At 53.9% G+C, this 20759-nt stretch overlaps 1 protein-coding gene across 1 annotated transcript in view; it reads right to left on the bottom strand.

Moving 5' to 3' along the window:
- Positions 1-109: 109 nt before the first annotated feature.
- Positions 110-20759, bottom strand: part of MAP3K14 (mitogen-activated protein kinase kinase kinase 14) — a 43748-nt gene continuing 23098 nt past the window's right edge. The window contains exons 3-16 of the mRNA XM_070773650.1: positions 19761-19830; positions 17680-17890; positions 16965-17576; positions 15701-15838; positions 9292-9421; positions 8931-9062; positions 8366-8470; positions 6472-6635; positions 5817-5967; positions 4011-4385; positions 3741-3847; positions 3156-3300; positions 2083-2183; positions 110-1712 (exon numbers count right to left, since the gene is read on the bottom strand). Coding sequence (XP_070629751.1) covers positions 1548-1712; positions 2083-2183; positions 3156-3300; positions 3741-3847; positions 4011-4385; positions 5817-5967; positions 6472-6635; positions 8366-8470; positions 8931-9062; positions 9292-9421; positions 15701-15838; positions 16965-17576; positions 17680-17890; positions 19761-19830 — 2606 coding nt within the window. The 3' untranslated portion in view covers positions 110-1547. The remainder of the gene's footprint in view (positions 1713-2082; positions 2184-3155; positions 3301-3740; positions 3848-4010; positions 4386-5816; positions 5968-6471; positions 6636-8365; positions 8471-8930; positions 9063-9291; positions 9422-15700; positions 15839-16964; positions 17577-17679; positions 17891-19760; positions 19831-20759) is intronic.

The following is a 20759-nucleotide window of genomic DNA, read 5'->3' on the forward strand; positions in this document are numbered from 1 at the left end:
GGGCAAGACTGGATAAGATCCCATCAAGAAGCCAGAGGGAAGCAGCTGGTAGGATGTGAGGTTCAGGCACAGGCAGGCGGGAGTGGAGACAACCACAGCCCAAACACACTTGTCATTATCTCAAACTTTATTGCTTGCAAAGTTTTCTACCATGTCAACTCTGCAGTGCAAAGGCTGCAGTTCTTCACATCCTGGGGCCGGGAGTCTCTCCTTGGGGAGGAGTAATGGCTAAATTGTGGATAGCTGGGCAAAGGTCACCTGGCAAAACGTGGGGATGAGCTTCTCCCCAGGTGGGATCTCAGGGATACCCCCTTACCCCACAGCAATTCACAGTTGATTAATGCTACATGAGTCCTGATCAGCTGCCCCCCAAAAGAAGAGGCTGGCCTCGGGGGGCACATCTTAAGGAAATCTGGAGGACGTTTGAGGGGTCACATGCATGAAGAAGGGTCAAGAGCTCAGTCCCTTCCCCCCATCTCCTGGCTTGCTTGTGCCCATGCAGAACCGCTGGCCTGCCCTCCTGGAGGGCAGCCATGAAAGTGCTTTGAGGTCATCAGAGTGCAAAGTGCAGCAGGCGGTGCCCTGGAGACCAGGGCTGGCAGGGTGAGTGAGTGTCCCGGGAGGCTTGTGTGAGGGTGTGGAGGGCCGGGGCCTGGGTAACAGGAGCGCCTGCGTCGGGTGCTTTCTGCGGAGTCGATCGTGCTCTGTCCTCAGAGCGTTCCTGTCAGGTAGGTCTCATGTCACCCTCCACTTCCACAGCTGAGCGAGCTGAGTGCCAGCTGGGCAGGGGCAGTGCTGGGCCTGCGGCTGGGCTCAGGGCCTGCTGCTCTGGGGCAGACTGGTGGCTGGTGGCAAAGGGGCACGTGCTTGGGGGCTGAGAACCGTGTCACTTGAATGCCTTCTCTGGTTCTTCTGAAGCTGACCTCAGCTCAGGGCCTGAGTTGTGGCACCCTGAGAAGTGGCATTCTCTCCCAGGGAGAGCCCCATGTCAGGCGTCTCTCCCTCCCTGGCCTGAAAAGCTCCTAGTGCTAGAAGAGGGGTTGATGGCCAGGCAAAGCTGGACAAGGGGGTCAGAGGGGCCCCTCCATGAACGCGAGGGGAGGCACACCTGCCGCCCCAGTCCTGGCCTGGGCCTGGTTCGGGGGTCGTTAGACGCTCACACCTGCCTGGAAACTGAGGGACAGCTCACCCACCTCTCCTGACCTGGGCCGGAAGCCGCTCTCCCCTGACTGCCAGCAGGTGGTCACTGATCCTAACTGGGTCAGGCCAGCTTGTCGGGACCGAGGCAGAGAAGACCCTCTTTGTTCCTCGTGGGAAGAGGCCTCCTTTCTTCCTCCTCCTCTCCGGTGGGCTCAGGCAGGACCCGGGTGGAAGATCCTGGGAGGTGTCCTGCTGGCGCCACCTTACTGCTGCCAGCCCCTGGTCCCACCACTGAGCCACGGGCTGGCAGAGCTCCGGGAGCAGGCAGAGCCTGTGTCTCAGAGCAGCACTGAGCACCGAGAAGGAAGGCCACTTCTGGCCGACTGGAGCCAGTGGTGGAAGGCTGCTTAGGGCCTGTTCTCCAGCTGGCCGTGCTTGACCCTCCAGCTCCAAGCGAAGCTGCCGTCTGGGGCCAGGGTGCACTGCAGGTCGATGCCTGAGTCCGGCACCTCCATGTCGTAGCGCACGGGCTGCCCGTCCTTGGTCACCAAGCTGAAGGCTGCAGCTGGGATCTGGGGGCAGAGCAAATCAGGGGGCCTGAGAGCGGCTGGGGTGCTGAAGGGTCCCAGCAGAGCAGAGCTGATGGCTTCCTGCTGCACTGGGAGACACTTCCCTACAACGCAGCGGGCAGCCTTGGAGTATTACCTGCCTTTCATTCTGGAAGACTTGAAGAATCTCACCCAGCCCAAGTGGGTGGGGATCCTGAGGACCCCTCAGTCACCACTGCCAGTCTTGCCCTGGGACCCTGGGGGGCAGACATTACAGGGCCAACTATTCCCTCTGGTGCCATTTCTACTTATTCAAAAGCTTCCTTCCCGGAGGACTGAGCTGGGCACACTGGATTCTGAGAGTCTGCCCCTCAGCAGGTACCTGCCCCCTCACCTGGCTGCTGATGCCTGTTGCGATGTCTCCCACCTTGACCCGGTGGAACTCCCGGATGTGCAGGTGTTCGCCATTGAGAGACTGTATTTGGACTTTCACACCTAGAAGTCAGGCAAGGTGACCATAAGGAGAGTGGCTGCAAGCTCCCTAAGGTGCCCTAGGGAGGGGGAAGCAGGGTGGCTGAAGAAGCTGCAGAGATGGCTTTAGGATGGAAGGGCTGTAATGTTATACCCCTGCGAGCTCTTCATGGCCATGTTCTGTCAGTACCGGAAATCTGGCCTGCACAATGCAAAGGGCTAAGCTTGGCTCCTGTGTGGAAGCAGTATTCCAACTTACACACAAAAAGCAGAAAGGAACTGGAAACAAAGATTCTTAAATTGGTTTGTGGGCAACTTAGATGGTAATGTTCCCTGAGGTGGGACAGCCTCTGGCCAGGCATGGGGCTTGATGCCATGAGTCACACTGGCCCTGGAAAGGCCAGGGAACTGTGTGCTAATTAAACCCTTGTGCTATTAAAATCACAGAATGACCTCTGCAACCACACTTGGAAACAAAGAAGTTCCACATGTGCTGTCTTTCTTACCCTCTGACTTCAAACCCCAGAGGAGGATCTCAGGAAACCTTTTGCTAAGCTCTTTTTTCTTCTATTTTTTGGCCACACCCCACGGCACGTGAGATCCCAGTTTCCTGCCCAGGGATTGAACCTGCACCCCCTGCATGGAAGGCAGTCTTAACCTCTGGACCACTGGGCAAGTACCTCTTGCTGCGTTCTTGATTAAAATGCTCATGGGCTCCTGTTCTTCCCTTTCCCTTCAGAAATTCAGGCTTTTACTCCAAGCCAGGAGAGACTGCTCTCCACCCGCAGCGAGGCTTCTGGGACTCCATCAGCTGCCCATGAGGGGCCATGGTCCTTCACTGCTCGGTAAGGACAGGCTCCGAGTTTAGTTTACTCTAAACTGACTCAGTGGCCAGGCACCTCAAATTCTGGGTGCCAGGTAGCTTCCTCCTCTCCCTTCCCCACTGTGCCCGCCCCTCAGACTCCCCAGTCCCAGGCAGAGGTCAGGGGACTGTACCGTTGAAATAGCTTGGTGTGTCAGTGGGCCGCCCCCGGGCCAGCACCATGTTCCAGCTGGAGCTGCGGGCCTCTGCCTGGCTGCTCCACGAATGCACGCCGGAACTCAGTGTGTCCCGCGAGCTCTGAGAAGCCTTGGACGGGTTCTGAAGCGAGAGTGGGCACAGACTCAGGTCCCTGGGCTCAGGGAACCTTCTCTGGCCTTGGTCTGCTTTGGTGAGGGAGTGCTCCTGGCTTGGGCTGGAGCGTGGCTCTACTGGTCACTGCTGGGACTCAGCACGGGGCTGAATTCTTGAGGGGCCCCAGGGCTGGAGGAAGGTGACGATTATTCTCTATGGGGACTAAAGCCCAGCCTTTCCCCTCACTATCTTAGTCACCAAACCAGTCCTGCATTCCCAGGTGTGCTGGAGATGGACTGTTTCATTCTGAGAAACCAGGACCCCCCAGCCCCAACGAGGACCCCTCCCATAAGAAAGGGGCGACCCTATCACCTGCCCTTTACCCTCTGCCTGCACTGAACACCTCCACGGGGTGGACACAAAGCCACCAGCCCTGTGCCCGGGCTCCTGGTCTGTGGCCCACTCACCTTCTCACTGTCATCTGACAGGGAGAGGCTGTCGACGCTGAGGCACGAGAGGATCTGCTCCTGCTCCTCCAGGGAGAACGGCTGGGACAGGCTGTTCAGAAATAACTCTGCAGAGAGAAGCAGAAGATGGCTGTGAACCGGAGGGGTCTGGGTTCGCTGCACAGATCGCTGAGCCCAGGGCGGGGGCTGGCTATGGAGAGGATGAAGCCAAGGCCTTGGGGCAGCGCCCAGGCCTGTGTCCAAGGCCCTGGAGGCCGCAGCTGCCCATACCTATCTCCAGCTGCTGTAGCTCCTGTTCAGGAAAGGTTGCCTTTCGCTCGGGTGAGGTGGGGTTCCTGGCGGGGGCAGGATCCAGGGAGGACAGGGGCAGTGGGTCCCATGTCCCAGACTCCTCCTTGCCCCAGTGCAGGCTGGGAGACTTGCTCTGCTCTGGGGGGTCTGGAGGTGGAGGAGGCTGGAGCTTAGGGGCCCCGCCTGCTGCGTCCTTAGCTGGCTGCAGCCCTGGGGCCCCTGGTGAGAGCTCCCCTGGCGGGGCATGCAGGGTCCGCTGACGGTGGCCTTGGCTTGGTGGTGGGTGGTCTTGGAGTGGCAGTGGATGTCTTGGTTCTTTGTACTCTCCTCTCCAGGGACTCCTCAGACCTCCCACTACAAAACAGAGAGCACACGCGGTGAGGAGGGAACAGGCCAGGCCGGTGGCCTTTTCTGAGCAGAGGAGTGGCAGAAGTGGGCAGGGAGGGTGGTCCCTCGCCCAGCCAGGACACGATTTCAGAGGGCGCTGTGTGGTCTTCACAGGAGGCTTCTTCCTTAAGGGGGGGTCCTCTCATGAAAATAGAACAGTATTTCTTTTATTCTATTTTCCTTCCAGGTAACAGTTGCAAATTTAAAAATTATAGAATTGGCTCCAGAGAAGGGCTTTGTTAATATTAATTGTAATGTTAATATTACAAAGGGAAGATTTAAAAATAGCTCTGGGGTAATGCCCACTCATAGCTTCCAGGAGAATGGGCCTCGCTGACCCTCTGTATCTTACCCTTCCCTTCTTGACAGTCAGTGCTTCCTGAGGGGGCACTATTTCTCGGGAGTGGGGAGGAAGTTCAGCCATTTTAAATGGGGGGGCCATTTAACTACCATCTACGTTTGGGGTGCGGGCCAGGCAAGGCCTCTCTCCTGTTTTACTCAATCCCTATTCGTTCTCCTCACCACTGCCTTTCAAGCCCTGCCACTTCCCTCCCTCGCACCCCGCTGATGTTCTATCTTCAGTAGACATCAAAAGTGCAATATGTCACTTTAGGTTTCACTGAATTCTTGCTAAGTGTGTGTTGTTTTTATTTATCGATTTTTAATTTACACAACGGCACTGTATTCTAGGCCTTGCTCTGTGGGTCCCTGCTTCACCAGGCACTACAGTTTTAAGATCCAGCCAGGCTGCCCTGTGAACACTGAGGCGCTTGTACTGCTGTGGGTGCTGCGTGGAGCATCCCGCACCCCACCCGACCCCATCCCACTCCCACCACTGGCCTCTTCGTGTTCCCAAGGAGGGACACCCAACTGCGCCCATCTCCCCTCTCACAAATGACACTGCAGTGTACACCCCCAGGTGCGTCCCTCATGGATCTGGGCAGAGTTTCTTTGGCAGTGTGCCCTGGAGTAGGGTGCAGGGTCCCAGGTCTGCAGACATCTGTCTGAGTGCTGCCGGGTGCCCTCCAGCAGAGCCTATGGGCCACTGTCCCATATCCCCACCTATAGTTGGCACCGCCAGCTTTCTGACTTTCTCCCACACAAATGGCTAGAAAGTGATACCTGGCTTTATTTCACACTCTCTGATACTAATGAGTTCAAGCCCCCTTTCTATGTTGTGAGTTCTTTCCCCCATCTCCTGAGCATGGCCTCTGCATCAAGGTACAGTACTAAGCACTTGGGCTCACATGACCTCAGTCTTCCTAACAGGCCTGAGGTTGGTGTCATGCCCATGCTCTAGATGGGGAAGCCAAGGCTCTGAGATGTTGAGTATCTTGTTCTTGACCACCACACGACCCCACCGCCTCTCACTCCCTGCAGCCAGCGCGGGGCTCTTACCGTGCTGCAGTGCCAGGCTGACCTTCCCCCCCAGCTCCACTGCAGATGCTCGGTGGACCGGCTCTTTCCTGAGCCCCTCCTGGATGGCCTGGGCCGTGAGCGGGGCACAGGAGGGCGGGATCTCCCTCACAGGTGGAGGCTCACTGGCAATCTGGGAGTCAAAAGGCAACATATGAGACTCGCCTCCCCATCACTTCCTGCCCCTCACTTCCTTTTCTTGCTCCTCCCCACTCTCCCCTGTCCTGCTGTGCTGGGGTCAGTCAAAAGGACTAGAATGGCCTGGTCTAGAGTGAGGGCTGGGACTTTTCCAAGAAGAAGGGAAAAGGGGGTTAGGTAGGGCAGAACAGAGCAGGAGGCGAGGCGCCCATAACCCCCAGGCACCCACAACCCCCACAACCCTCAGGAGGACAGGCGGGGGTGGCCTGGGGTGTGGACACAAGAAAGCCCTGAACCATGAACTCAAGAAGACCCTTCACCCAGGATCTGCCCTCGGACCCTAAATTTGGGTAGCCAAGTATTTAAGTCAGGATCCCACATTTCTGCTGAGGCCCTTGCTTGCTCCTGCCGCCACTAAAGAGCGGCCAACACGGGAGCCGCCACCAAGCCCGCAGCCTGGGCCCGTGGCCTGCTGGCCGTCCCAGGGGCTCTCACGGACCTTGAGGCAGAGCGGTCCTCGGAAGTACTGGGTCCAGGGGTGGCAGCCGTTGAGCATGTGCAGCATCATACAACAGCTGCTCCAGACGTCCACCTTGGCATCGCAGGGCTTGCCCATCACCACCTCTGGCGCCATGTGGGTCTCTGTCCCGGGGATGTAGTCCCCTGCAGAGGTGAGGTGAGGCAGAAAAGGCAACTGTGAGCTCTGATGGGCGGAAGCCTCGGCTATGACCACCCCAATCAGTTCCTGATATACCTTGACTCTGTCTCAAAGTACTGTAAGTAGAGATAAAGCCTCCAGGTCCAACTTGCTGGGGATAAGCCAAGGTGGGGATTGTGCTGGGGACGGGAACAAAGAATATATCATCTAAAACAAGGGCTCTGGACGTCTGTAGTGGTCCAGTGGTTGAGAGTCTGCCTACCAGTGCAGGGGACACAGTTTGATCCCCAGTCCAGGAAGATTCCATAGACCATGGAGCAACTAAGCCTGTGCACCACAATTATAGAAGCCTGCACTTCGGCGCCTGTGCTCCACAAGAGATGTCACCACAATGGGAAGCCCAGCCCGCGCACAGCTAAGAAGAGTGGCTCCTGCTCATTGCAAATGGAGAAAGTCTATGCAGTGACGAAGACCCAGCACAGCCAAAAAATAAACAAACAAGTTAATTAATTAAAAAACCCACTGGCTCTGCCCTTTGGATCAAACTCTCAAAATGCCTTCTAAAAGGGGGGAGGGATTAATAGTATGATGTTCCTGAAATTTTAGTAACTTAAAAAAAAAAGGAAAAAAAACATATGCATAAAAGACTAGAAAGACTGATGCCAGATGTGAAGAGTATTATTTTTCTGGTGGTTTGTGTTTCTTATTTTTGTTTAGCTCTACTTTCTGTGAAAGGTATTAGAAAAGATATAAATGTATATATTATATAACAATATATATTATATTAATATATTATATAGTTATATATTGTATAATATTAATAATATACTGTTAATATATGATATTTATATATAATATAATATATATAAGATATAAAAGATATTTTATAATATAATAATAACACTATAGTTATTTCAAAGTGGAAAACAGGTATCTGTGTTCAAATTACATCTTCAGAATTATCAAGAGTCCTTTGACAACAAAGAATCACTTCTAAAAGATTGCTTTTCCTTTGGTCAAAATGAAATAATTTTATGCTAACGCTATAAATAAAAAAGCAGGGCACAAAAAGTGTGTTATGATGACCTTAACTATATACAGAAAAGTATCAAAAAAATTATGAATAAGGAAAGACCTGGAGGGAATTATCTAAAATATTCATGATTATCTCTCTGGGCAAGAGGAATGGTAAGAACTTTTACTCCCCTTCCAAACCACTTAACACTGTAGTTATCCAATATTTTACTGCAGACACAGATTAATAATCAGAAAAATATAAGTTAAAAACAGGCATTTCTCCAGCTAGAAAGCATAGGCCCTTTGGTCAGCCATCTCATTCTGCTTTGCAAAACCGTGCTCTCAGAGGCGAGGGGGGGCTGAGCTCACAGGCTTGGAGCACAGCTCCCCGGGAAAGGCTGGCCAAGGGGCCTGGAGCCCCGGGGGTTTGGGGACAGCAGACCTTGGACCTTGGGTGTGGCACCCAGCCTCTTTTGTTCCCTCCTCTGTGTAACAAGAACATCAGAAGCAAGCACCTGACATGCATGATTGCATTTAAGCTTAACAACAAAAGCCTCATAACCTAGGGTGGTTGTGGGGCTTAAGAATCTTCATGGACATAAAGTGCTCACCTCTCTGACTGCCATTAAGGAAGGTACAGGAAGAGGCGCAGGGCTAACGCTTCGTGAAGGCTGCCCAGCTGTTATCTTTGGGGGAAGGGGTAGGGGGCAGGGCATACCTGTGAGCAAAGACTTCCCCAGGCCGTTGGGCTGAAGGCACACAGCGTGGCCAAAGTCGCAGAGGGCTGCGCGGCTCCCATCGCTGGACAGGAGCACGTTGTCGGCTGCCAGGCCACCCCGGGGAAGAAGAGGAACAGGTGAGTCACCGAGGGCCCCGGCCCAATATGAACCTCCGGCGGGGCAGTTTTCTGGCTGACCCTACGTGGCAGCTGCAGCTTCTGATTAGTTTCATTAGTCATGGAGGGAGGGGGGAGGCGGGGATCAGTTCAGGCTGGAGGCAGGCAGCAGGCAGGCTCTCAGAGGGTAGGGGGATATGGCCACTCAGCCTTGCTGCCCTTCCCTCCCATGGTCACCAGTAAGTAGGAGCTTGATTAGTGTTTTCTGTGGGCATCACCCACTGGAAATCACAGTGCCAGGCTGAGGGCTGGGAGAACACATTCTCCTCTCCTGCTGGCTCAGCCCACCCACCTTGACGGAGGTACAGAAGATCTGGGAGGAAGCAGGCATGATGGGGTGAGGAAAGAGCCCAATAGGGACCAGGGCCATGCGTGCCCTGAGCCTTACCTTTCACATCTCCATGTAGAATCCTGCGGGTATGGAGGTATTCCAGCCCTTCCAGCGCCTGGCCCAGGTAGTAAAGGGCCCGGTCCTCTGGCAGACAGCCTTTCTGCTTTATGAGCTGGCCTAGCGAACCACCTAGGAGATCAATGGCTGGTCTTTACATGGAGCTTTTCCAGGCCTCCAAATCAGCCAAGGGCAAGAGACTTCAAACGGCAGGTGGTAGAAAGCAGGCCTTTCTTGCTGATGTCATGAGGTCAAGAGTTTAAAAATGGATTGACTGGGGACCAAGATTAACCTGGGCAAGACTTGGAGAAACCCTTGGCTCTGACTTTGGAGGTAGAAAGAGTGGCCCCTGGCTCCTTACCTTCCAGCAGTTCCATGAAGATGTTGACCCAAGGCCCTTCCTTCACAGCTCCATACAAAGGGACGATTCTGGGGGAGGTCAATCCCGCACATGCCATCAACTCCTCTGCCCGAAATACTTCAACTCGCACCTGGAAGGGCCCAGCGGTGGGTGGGAGTCAAGTTGAAGGTCCAGGGCTGGTTCCCTGGGTTCCTATCTGGACCCTTGGAGCTCCCTACATGGAGACCATGGATGGGCCCGGTGATGATTCCGAGGCCAGGCAGGGCCCTGAAGGGCCTGCTGGACACTTAGAAACTAAAGCGTGAACCCTGGGGCGCTCAGGGTCAATGCCTAGTACTTGACTAAAGTTCTACAGTGCTGATGTTTATGGAAACAGTCATACAAAAACGACAATCCTTATCCAGGCCCCTGGCATGCTGCTCACCCTCAGATCTGCTGAACACAGAACTTTCTTTCCCCCAGCTCAAATGTCTGGACAGTTTCTAGGTTATGGGACCTTTTGTTTATCAACATCCACATCTTAAAATGTTTCTGTACCCAGAGCTGGTAGAGCCAAGATTCTGGCTCTGTCAGTGCCTCTGGATCCTCAGCATCCTTCTAAGCACTTATTATTTGCTGATAATTGTTTGCCTTTCCCCCTGAGGCTAAAATGTCCATGTAGATGCGACAGTGCTTGTTTATTCTGTTTGCAGCTGTTTCCCCAGGATCTGGGCATAGGAGAGGATTCTCCTACGGGGAGGGGCTTGGCCCAGGCCCTGTCTGCAATGGACTGGCAGGCTGGGGACCACCCACTCCTCTGCAGGGACCAGCGTGACATGGAGGGAAGAAATAGGCCTTAGATACAAGCATCCTGGGCTGAGACCCTGGCTCGGCCGTTTCCAAAGGTGGATCACTTCCTCTAAGCTATGTGTCTCCATATGTGAATAGTGGGGGCAGTGGCCTCTGCTCCTGTGTAGGGTAGGAGTTTGGAGGGGTGATAACCAGCACTAGGCCTCAGTGGGTGCTCAGGTATGGCAGCTCCTGCCTTCTCCCTCCAGCTCAAATGAGAGCCGCTCAATAAATGCTTCAGTTTAGTTCAGTTCAGTTGCTCAGTCGTGTCCGACTCTTTGCGACCCCATGAATCACAGCATGCCAGGCCTCCCTGTCCCTCACCAACTCCTGGAGTTCACTCAAACTCATGTCCATCGAGTCAGTGATGCCATCCAGCCATCTCATCCTCTGTTGTCCCCTTTTCCTCCTGCCCCCAATCCCTCCCAGCATCAGAGTCTTTTCCAATGAGTCAACTCTTCGCATGAGGTGGCCAAAGTACTGGAGTTTCAGCTTTAGCATCATTCCTTCCAAAGAACACCCAGGGCTGATCTCCTTTAGAATGGATTGGTTGGATCTCCTTGCAGTCCAAGGGACTCTCAAGAAGTCTTCACCACAGCTCAAAAGCATCAATTCTTGGGCGCTCAGCCTTCTTCACAGTCCAACTCTCACATCCATACATGACCACTGGAAAAACCATAGCCTTGACTAGATGGACCTTTGTTGGCAAAGGCACTGGAAAAACCATAGGCTTGACTAGACGGACCTTTGTTGGCAAAGTAATGTCTCTGCTTTTGAATATGCTATCTAGGTTGGTCATAATTTTCCTTCCAAGGAGTAAGCGTCTTTTAATTTCATGGCTGCAGTCACCATCTGCAGTGATTTTGGAGCCCAAAAAATAAATGCTTATACTTCCTATAATAGAGACTTGTTTTTCCTTTCGGCTGCAGTTGGCTTGCCTGTTAGCCCCGAGAAGTGCCACCAGGGGGCGCGAGTGCTAACAACACTAGCCAGGAAGCAGTCGGTCAGGGTCTGGCAGTCTTCGGAGACCTGCTGACTCGTGCGGCTTTTGGACTTTTGCCTATCAGTGGAAAAATCTCTCTTCTGATTACTTGCAGAATATCTGGTTGATCATCTTGCACGAACTTTGACTCTCTGTCAGTGTTTCCAGCTCTGAACCTGAATTGGGACTAATTTGTCGGCAGGACTTGTATTAGCAAATGTCTCTCACCCTGTTGTTCCCAAACTGTGAGGTGAAGCGCGCACCACAGAGAACTCACAAGGGGAGCAGTGATGGTGACATCTGGGGACGCCACCTAGACTACTAGCTTAAGATACTTCGGTTTCAATAGCTGCACTGCATTCTTTTGAGGATGTATCTTTAGGAAGGTGGGTTTTTGGAGGCTGCTGTGACAAAAAGGTTCTTTAGGGGGATAGTGTGGAGCAGGATGTGAAGGGGATGGTGTCCAGTGATTTCAAAGGTGGAGAAGTGCGTGCCCAACAGGATACACATTCCATTAGTAATTATGGTTGTTTAAGAAGGAAATTTATCTTTCAATTTATGTGTGTTGTTATGCAAATAGTTACTAGATTGTTAGGATAAAGACTTATTACTTGACCCAATTATTTAACAGATGAAACTTGCTTTAGGGGCACCTTGAAAAAATGACATGAAGGGCTGTGAACCAAGGAAGTCTGGAAGCTTAGGCTTTAATTCTGAAGAAATCCGTAAGTCTTTCAGAGCACCCCAGTGATATTAAAACCCTTCCCAACCACTCTGATCAAAGGGAGTTGGAAGGGACACTTCAAAACACAAGGTGTGTTAGAAGTCTGGGCCAGCCCCAGGGAGAGCAGGCTGAAAGGATGCTCTCAAGGGAGAAAGGTTGCCCTTCTAATCCAGGCCAGCTGCCCATCTGGCCACCTTTTCTCTCTGGACTTCAGTGTCCTCATCTGTACAGTGAGGGCTGGACTCTGATGAGGATGTTAATGAGAACTAATATTTAATGCCCACTTAACAGATTCCAGGGACTATGCTCAGAACTTTATTCATTGTTTGCATCTTACAATAGCTTCGGAGGTGATATCATCTCATTTTATAGACAAAGAAGCTGAAGATCAGACCGGTGACCTGTTCAAGGTCACGGGATAAGAAGGGGCAGAGCTGGGGTCTTGGGGGGGTAAGCCTCACTGCAGAGCTGCCAGCTCCCTACCTTGCTGAAGGCCGTTCTAGGGGTATTAGCTTTTACATCCTGGACATTTTTTTTTTTACTGAAGTTCAAGACCATGCATGCCCAGGTGGAAGCATGGTCAGCAGTCACCTAACCGCCAAATCCACAGGCCATTTCCCTCTGCTTAACTGCCCACACGCTTTATACCAGGGGTCTCTCTTTCCTTCTTGGAACACTCCCTCTTGTTTTCTTTAGTATTCATATTCATTTCATCAGTAAATATAAGGGAATAAAAGCAATTCTATAAGTTCTTTTAAAGATCCCAGGAACAATAATATGTGAGAGGCATACAGTCTTGTCCTTTACTTCCTCATCATCATGGAGACAGTCTCCTCTTGGTCCTTGTCCTGATTTCCTCAACACTCGTCCTGGCTGACTTTACCCACGTGCTCGGCTGATGGCTGCTTCTACCATCCTTCCACCATGTGAGTGTCCACCCCCATTACAATCCGAGCTCCTTCAGGTCAGGCGTGTGGGCCCCACACCTCTGTCCCCAGCCCGGGCCTAGCATCCGGCACAGAGCAGGGGCTTGGTAACAACAGCTGGCTGGACTTGGCCAAAGCCACTCTAATTCAGATCAGGGCAGAGCAACAAGAGGCTCCTAGAGCTCCACGCTCCAGCCAGATGTGCTCAAACGAACAGTTCTTAACCCTCTGTGGGCCACAGAGCCCTGTGAAAATCTGGTAAATAAAAAGTGTGTGTGGGCCCACCCGCGCCACTTGTGGGATACAGTTCCAGGAGGTCATGGGTCTTATGAATGAACCGACTAGGATTAGAGCTTCTACACTGACTGTTAAAAGGCACTAGACAGGTGTATATGACCAGTGAGGAAATCTGTCCATGATCCACTGCTGCATGGAAAAACATGGTACAGAACACATGAGCGCAGCCTCATTTTAATAAAAGTCATGACTACATGTTTATATCCGCATATCAAAGGGTGGTTACCTCAGAAGAGGACTGGGGGACAGAGAGACTTTTGGTTTTTGGGGTACCATTCTTTTATAATGAGTTTCTATTAATTTGAAAGTAAAAGTAAGATAAAAAAAAATCTTAAAAAAACCCCCAAAACTCGACATTAAAGCCTGGGTGTGCAACCAATTAGCATCTGACCTGGGGCCAGCGGGGTGCTGACATCATCATGTGATGCTCCACATCCTGGATCCTCCCTGGGGAGCATCAGAGGGTATGCAGACTTGCTCTGACCCTGTGTGCACTTTGACCTCTGATCCTTGGCCCTCACCCTCCACCCCTACCCTCCTGGCAGAGATCTGTTTCTCAGATCTTCCAGATGAAAATGCTAAAGGAAACCTTCCTTACTCCCCTCCCCTGGAGAGAAAGGAGGGGTGGTGTGCCTGACCAAAGGCAGCTGTGTGGGCCACCCAAAGCCAACCCTGCTGAGGTCCTGGATTGGGGGGAGGCAGAGGTCCGAGGGGCCGGCTTTGGGGGGCTTGAGCAGCAGGTCTGGGCCTGGCAAGTCCGTGTGTTGTGCTTGGAGCTTATCTGGCTGCCCTGGGGAGGTGAGGAGTGGAGTCCCTGTCCTCTTCTACTATATTAGGGTTGTTTACCTTGTTGCCTGGGACTCTGAGAACCTCAGCAGCGCAACAGCTGAGAAGCCTGGTGACTAAGCTCCCCAGCACAGGCGTTCATCTCCAGGATACTTCACACTCTCTTGCCCTCCTCCCACCCGCCTCTCAGGAGGGACAGCTGAGCCTTCTCTGGTGGCCTGGGGAGGGGACTGCAGCTGAGGCGGTCAGGCACGTGGCCCTGGCATCCCAGCGGGAGATGATGACCCATGCTGGCAAGAACTAAGCACGTGCTTCGGTCAGTGGTGGGGTGGGCAGGGGTGGAGCCGGCTTATTTGACACAATGTGTCTGAAGTTTGGGGTAATACCTAAGGATAGTCCCCTCTCTCAACCCATTGCCCCGAGGCCCAGACTCTCCAGCTGTAACACCTGGTCATGCACCAGCCATGGAAGCCAGCCCTGTTCACATCGCAATCCCCTCACCCCTTAAAGTCGCAGGCACCCAAGACAGTGGTGCCAGCAGTGTCCACTCTGCATGGGGCCTGAGCAGGCTGTACCTGCCTGTTCTGGCTATTTGGTCCCCTTCCTTTGGGGAATCAGAGTGTGCTGAAAAAAAGCCATCTGAAAACAAGGTCCATCTTTGAATTAGCTTATTTCACGCTGCCCATGGGCCAAGGAAATGGCCCATAGAAATGTTTCTGATTTCCACCGTAGGAAGTCTTTGGGGCTAGCCCTTATTCTTAGCTGAATTTAAGGTCAAGGGCAAGGTGGTTTCCAATTAAGGTGAGGGGAAGAGTCGGGGTAGAAGAAAGGATATCTGAAGGAGAGGAGGGCTGACACCCTCCAAGGTTTGCTGGGCCTGGACAGTGTGATTTGACAGAACGAGGCCTCAGGTCCAGGCCCGGTTGTGGGGCTGTGGGCAAGGTGCAGACCCTCTCTGGTCTCCAGTTCTAACATCACGGAGATGAGGGAGTAGGAGATGTGACTCAGGCCCCTGCCTCTAATTAGAATCCTAGAAGCTCGAGTCTTCCTCCCCTGCCCCTTCCTGAGGAGAGGGTCAAAGCCAAACTCTGTAGTTGGATAAACTTGCGTGCTTAGTCACTTCAGTCGTGTCCGACTCTCTGCGACCCTGTTGTCCATGGGGTTCTCCAGGCAAGAATATTGGAGTGGGTTGCCATTTCCTTCTCCAGTGATAAAGTATGAAGTGAGTGAAGTGAAGTCGCTCAGTCATGTCTGACTCTTTGCAACCCCATGGACTGCAGCCTACCAGGCTCCTCTGTCCATGGGATTCTCCAGGCAAGAGTTCAGGGGTGGGTTGCCATTTACCTGGGGCTCTCACTAAGTCTCATTGCCTCATATTGTCCATCTCCCAGGACTGATTACATCCAGTCAACAGGAGGCAGAGTCAGATCTGGCTCCCAAAGGGCTCCTGTCAGGGGGCTTCTCTTAGGGAGGCTCCTGTTAGGGGGAGACTGTGCTCTTGCTATTACCTTGCTATCCGCTGTGAAGTTTAAGAGTTTCAGCTCAGTATGAATTTTGTGACAATCCAATGATCTTCCCGGTTTTGACTTGCCCAAGGGGCCTGGCATCAGGAGGGGCCCAGGCTGCACACACAGCCTCACGCTCCCTCTCACATAGACACACACACCAAGTGCGGCTCACAGGCGGGGACATGTGACCAGGACTGTCTCCCCTTCCAGTGCCAGCTGACCCAGGGTAGCCAGGATAGCCAGGCTCCGTTAAAGAGAGTCAGACCCATGGTCACCCTGTGACTAACCCTGAAAGAAGGCAAAGAGAAGGCGATGGGCCTCGGGCCGCTGCCCTCCTCAGCTTCGGAGCCCAGCATACCTTTTTGACGGCACACTGGAAGCCGGTCTGCTTGTCCTCCATCCTGTGGACCTCTCCAAAGGAGCCTCTGCCCAGGCAGGGCTGGCGCGTGGCCCAGTGGACCTCCTCTCGGTACTCATAATCCACCGGCTTGAGTTTCTGGAGTTGGCAGGAGAGAGAGGCCGGTTTCAGTGGCCAGGGCAGTGGAGGGATGAAGGTTACAGTGAGGAAGGCTTGCCAGCTGGTGGCCCGTGCCAGGCTGCTGGGCTGAGCTGAGCCCTCGCAACAGAAGACACCAACTGGTCTCAGGCAGGGCTTGGGGTCAGCAGAGGGTGGGGTGGGGTGTGGGGGGACAGGACTACCAGAGAGGGGGTGATAGGAATCAGGCGAAGGCAAAGGAGAGCTTCATGGTCTGCCTGAGGCAATCTGATCCTTGCAATGAAAAAACCTCCTCCCCAGATTTGTGGTTGTGGGACAGAAATGAAATTGTCAACGACCTTGACCGTGAAAAAACATGACTTCAGCTAAAAGGTAAAAGAAAGGGAAGGACAATGAAGAGGGGCAGAGGACAAGGGATAATGTCAGAGATGGATGGGATTAACAGCCAGAAATCTAAGTTTGGGAAAATCATGTAATGTTACAAAGTTATCCAATAAACTAGAGAGGGAGAAACAAAGCTATGACAAACCTAGATAGCATGTTAAAAAGCAGAGACATCACTTTGCCGACAAAGGCCTATATAGTCAAAGCTATGGTTTTTCTAGTAGTCACGTACGGATGTGAGAGCTGGACCATAAAGAAGGCAGAGAGCCGAAGAATTGATACTTTCAAACTGTGGTGTTGGAGAAGACTTTTGTGAGTCTTCTGGACAAGAAAGAGATCAAACCAGTCAATACCAGGAAATCAACCCTGAATATTCATTGGAAGGACTGATGCTGAAGCTCCAATACTTTGGCCACCTGATGCAAAGAACTGACTCATTAGAAAAGACCCTGATGCTGGGAAAGATTGAGGGCAGGAGGAGAAGGGGACGACAGAGGGTGAGATGGTTGGATGGCATCATTGACTCAATGAACATGAGTTTGAGCAAACTCTGGGAGATGGTGAAGTACAGGGAAGCCTGGTGTGCTGCAGTCATGGGGTCACAAAGAGTCAGACACGACTTAGCGACTGAACAACAAGAGGAGGAAGGTGAAGGAAAGGGGGAAGAGAAGATGGGCGGCCCTGGAGGCGGAGGTGGAGGGGGTGGTGATGGCATGTGTCCATGTGTTTGGGGACTACTTGCCTCGATGAGTAGGACCCCCTCGCTGTCCTCAGTTTCGGGGCTGGGCGCCTGGGGCCTGGAGCCCCCCACTGACCAGGTCTTGGCCAGGCTGGCCAGGCTGTGGGCCTGGCCGGAGCTCACGCTGCCTTGCAAGGCATGTACCAGGTACTCCTCCACGGACAGCTTGTCCCTTGAGCCACGAGACGGGAAGCTGGGCTTCAGGTGAGGGCTGGGCAGGGGCTTCTGGCTATCTGCACAGGCCAGTCTGCCCAGGTGAGGGCCAGGCAGGGGCTGCTGGTCGTCTACACAGTTTGTCAGTTTGCCAAGGAAGAAGGACTCTAGCGGGTGAGGCTTCCAGGGCTGGAGAGGGTGGAATGGGAAGGGGTGAGGCAGCCTGCTGTAGGGGAAGGGCTGGGGCAGGGGGCTGGCGTCCTGTGGGTGGTGGACTTTCCACACGTGGTTCAGACACTGCAGGGGGCTGATCAGTTTGTGGAGTTCTGGTCGAGGCAGCGTTGGCCGCAGGCCCTCCCCAAGCTTCTTAAACCAGAGCTGACCAAGGCCCGGCTCCTTCAGAGGCTTGGTGAACTGCGGGGCATTTCTAACATATGGGGGACCCAGTGGAGGCTCATCTTCCTGCAGGGGAAACACAGCATTAGGACACGGAGCTGCGGTCATGGTGCAGTTCTTCTGCAAGCCCTGAGCCGGGCACGGGGACTGGGGTCGGGGGAGGCCTCACCTGCACTGGGACCGTGCAGCTCTCCTGCTCGGGGGTCCTGGGGAGGGGTTTGGCCAAGGCCACCCCCGCCTGAGCCGGGGACTTGGAGCTCTTCTTCTTGCGTTTCTTCCGGGCTTTGCTGCGGCGCTTCCCCTTCCAGCACACACGGGCCATTTTGCCCTCAGTCGAGTGGGCCACATTGTTGGGGATCTGATCAAGACTCTCGGACTGGCTGTCAGATAGACACAGACACGCCGTCTGGGTGTGAGGAGGTGCAGGTAACTGCGATGGACTCACAGAGACCCGAGGTCACATCCCAGCTTAGTCAGGACTTGCGGGAACACGGGACAGTTCCTGAGCCCCAAGGATGGTCCGGGCCCTCACTGGTAAAGAGGAGGTAGTCTTTTCTGCCAGGTGGGGCGGAGATGGGGTTTAAATGAAACAGCTCATTTAAAAAGGCTACCTGGGGGGATTCCCTGGTGGCTGAGTGGTGTAAAGTCCACCTGCTGGTGCGGGAGACGTGGGTTTGATCCCTGGTCCGGGAGGATCCCACATGCTATAGTGCAACTATAGAGCAACTACAGAGCCTGCCCTCTGGAGCCCGGGAACCACAGCTACTGAGCTCTCAGGCCACAACTACTGAAGCCCTAGCGCCCTAGAGCCCGTGCTCCACACCAGGAGAAGCTGCTGCAATGAGAAGCCTGTGCATTGCAACTAGAGAGCAGCCCCCTGCTTGCTGCAACTAGAGAAAAGGCCGTGTAGCATTGAGGACTCGGCACAGCCAAAAATAAATAAATAATTACTAAAAAAAACAAAAAGGCTACCTCGGTGCCTGGTCCCAAGGCAAGCCTCTGATAAACAGTGGTTATTACTAAGGTGAGAGGCTGCACATTGCTCTTTTGATGTGGATGGAGAGAGACTAGGGGGACTGCCCATGGAGAGGGCCCAGAAGGGGGCATGTGGCTCAGAAGGCCACACCCCATGGCAGGCATTCTCAGCTCTGAGTTGGTTTCTGTGGCCTCTGGAGCAAGGACAGTTGATGTTGGTCACCTCCACCCCAACCAGCCCTGGGCCCACCGGGCTCCCCTAGGAATGTGAGGAGCGGCATAAACAGACACCTTGCCCGGGCTGGTGCCCGGGTACGAGGGGAACCCGCCCTGCTCTGACAGCTGGAGGCTGAGCATCACCATGGCTCTAACTCGGCTCTCGCCCCTCTGGATATCAAGGTCCCGGGGGCCCTTCTGAAAGGGCTGCTGCCAAACAGCTGTGGAGCCAACCACGGCCTCAGCTGCTCTCCCATGGCCTCGTCTCCTGCCCCCACGAAGGAGGCCAACTCACCCCAGTTCTGGGGATTGCTAGGGGCCTGCGGTTTCTCAGGCAGTGGAAAGAAGTGAGTCCATCAGAAACCTCCAACCCTGGGTCAAAAGGCATCGGGCTGGCATAAGGAATCTGACCAAACAGGGAGCATTTCTTGGTTCAAGGCCAGGTGCCCTCCTAGAACCTTTTCATCACTAGTGGTTCCCAAACTCCAGTGATAAAGGAAGTCTGCCTGGGGAGAGAGGAGGACCTATGTCCAGGTTCAACCTCCAGTTGCCAAGAACCAGTCTTTGGGGCTGGGGAGCCTCACTCAGCCTCCTTTCCACAGGGCCAGTGAGCTGCGAGTCTGCCCCTGCCTGTTTCCAAGCCCTCATCCCTCCCTGGGTGTGTCTCATAGAGGGAAGGACATGTGAGGTTTCTCACCAAGTGGCTTCTCTGGGCCTGCACTTGTGGTCACGCACCAGCGGCAAGGTGCCTCCTGTTCCCAGCACCTCCCTACTGATGGGAACCGAGGGGAGCATCAAGGGCTCCGTGGAGAATACAAATAAAACGTCAAGCTGATGTGACCCAGAGGCAGTCATCCACACGCTGGGAGCAGCTTTTGAAAAGCTTATTTGGCTGGGAGAGCGGCTCAGCCAGGAAGCCTGGGTGGGTTCCAAGAGCCGAACCACAGGTGCTGAAGGCGGGAGCCAGGGGTCATTTGGGAGCGGCTGGGGCGAGCAGCTGGGGTGGGGACACTGCTGCTGTGTCAGCTCGGGGCGCCCCTCTCAGGCTGACCGTCTTACCTGTACTGTTTCGAACCAGCGATGAAGATCCGTTCTGAAAAGGTGGGGCTGAACTCTTGGCTGTTCTCACCTTTTAATTAAAGGAAAAGGGGTTGGACGAGCAGAAAGGAGAAAGAAGAGGATTCGGCACTTAGGAGAGCGGCACTTTGCAGATGCCCTCCTGGCCACTCCTCTTTCCTGCGGCTCACCACCTCTCACAGCGGTGACCTCACCCTGCCCTCCCAGCCTGGTGGTCAAGGGCACTGGGTGTGCTTACAACACGGAATCGTTTAAGGGCGCCCACCCCACTTCACACACTGTGAGGTGTAAGTGAGATGGTCCATATAAAACCCTCGACACGGTGCCTCGCACACGGCTCAGTATATACTATTACATACGTGTGTGGGTTGAACTACCATAACCATGCCACTCACTTTGCTTTAATTTTTACTCTCTCATCTCTCGTCAAGGACCAGCCAGAAGGAAGCGGAAGATGCGGGGAAGGATGGATGTATGTGGGAAAATACTGTCACCAGCTGTTGGTCTCACCAGGCTCCACCCCAGAAACTTCCTGGGGTGGAGGGAAGGTGTGGGGAGGGAGGGGGTTCCTGGCCCTTCCAGCCCCCTTGGGAGTTTCTCAGGCTCTGGTGGCAGCCATCATTCTGAGCCATCTTGAGGTCTTGTGAGCGGAAGCAGAAGGACCAGACTAGGCCTCACCCCACCCTGCAGGCCTGAGGGCAGGTGTTCATCCTTTGGGGTGGGGGCCGCCTTGAGGTGGAAGAGGTGAAGAGCCTAATGCCCCAGAGCAGCTTTCCAGGAGACCTGGCCTTTCCTGTCTGGGCCTCTCCAGAGATGCTCAGGCTGCCCGAGGTCCCAGGAGAAGGCAGAGGGACTGCCTGATGATCCTGCAGACTCCCTAGCACCTTGGAGCCCATGTATCCCTGCCTCCCAGCTACCTCCCCCTGCTCTGGTCACCATGGGCAATGCCTCGTCGGCCACCTCTCCCTTCCTGTGTGTCCC

The sequence above is a fragment of the Bos indicus genome, chromosome 19 (genome assembly GCF_029378745.1).
Source record: "Bos indicus isolate NIAB-ARS_2022 breed Sahiwal x Tharparkar chromosome 19, NIAB-ARS_B.indTharparkar_mat_pri_1.0, whole genome shotgun sequence".
NCBI lineage: Eukaryota > Metazoa > Chordata > Mammalia > Artiodactyla > Bovidae > Bos > Bos indicus.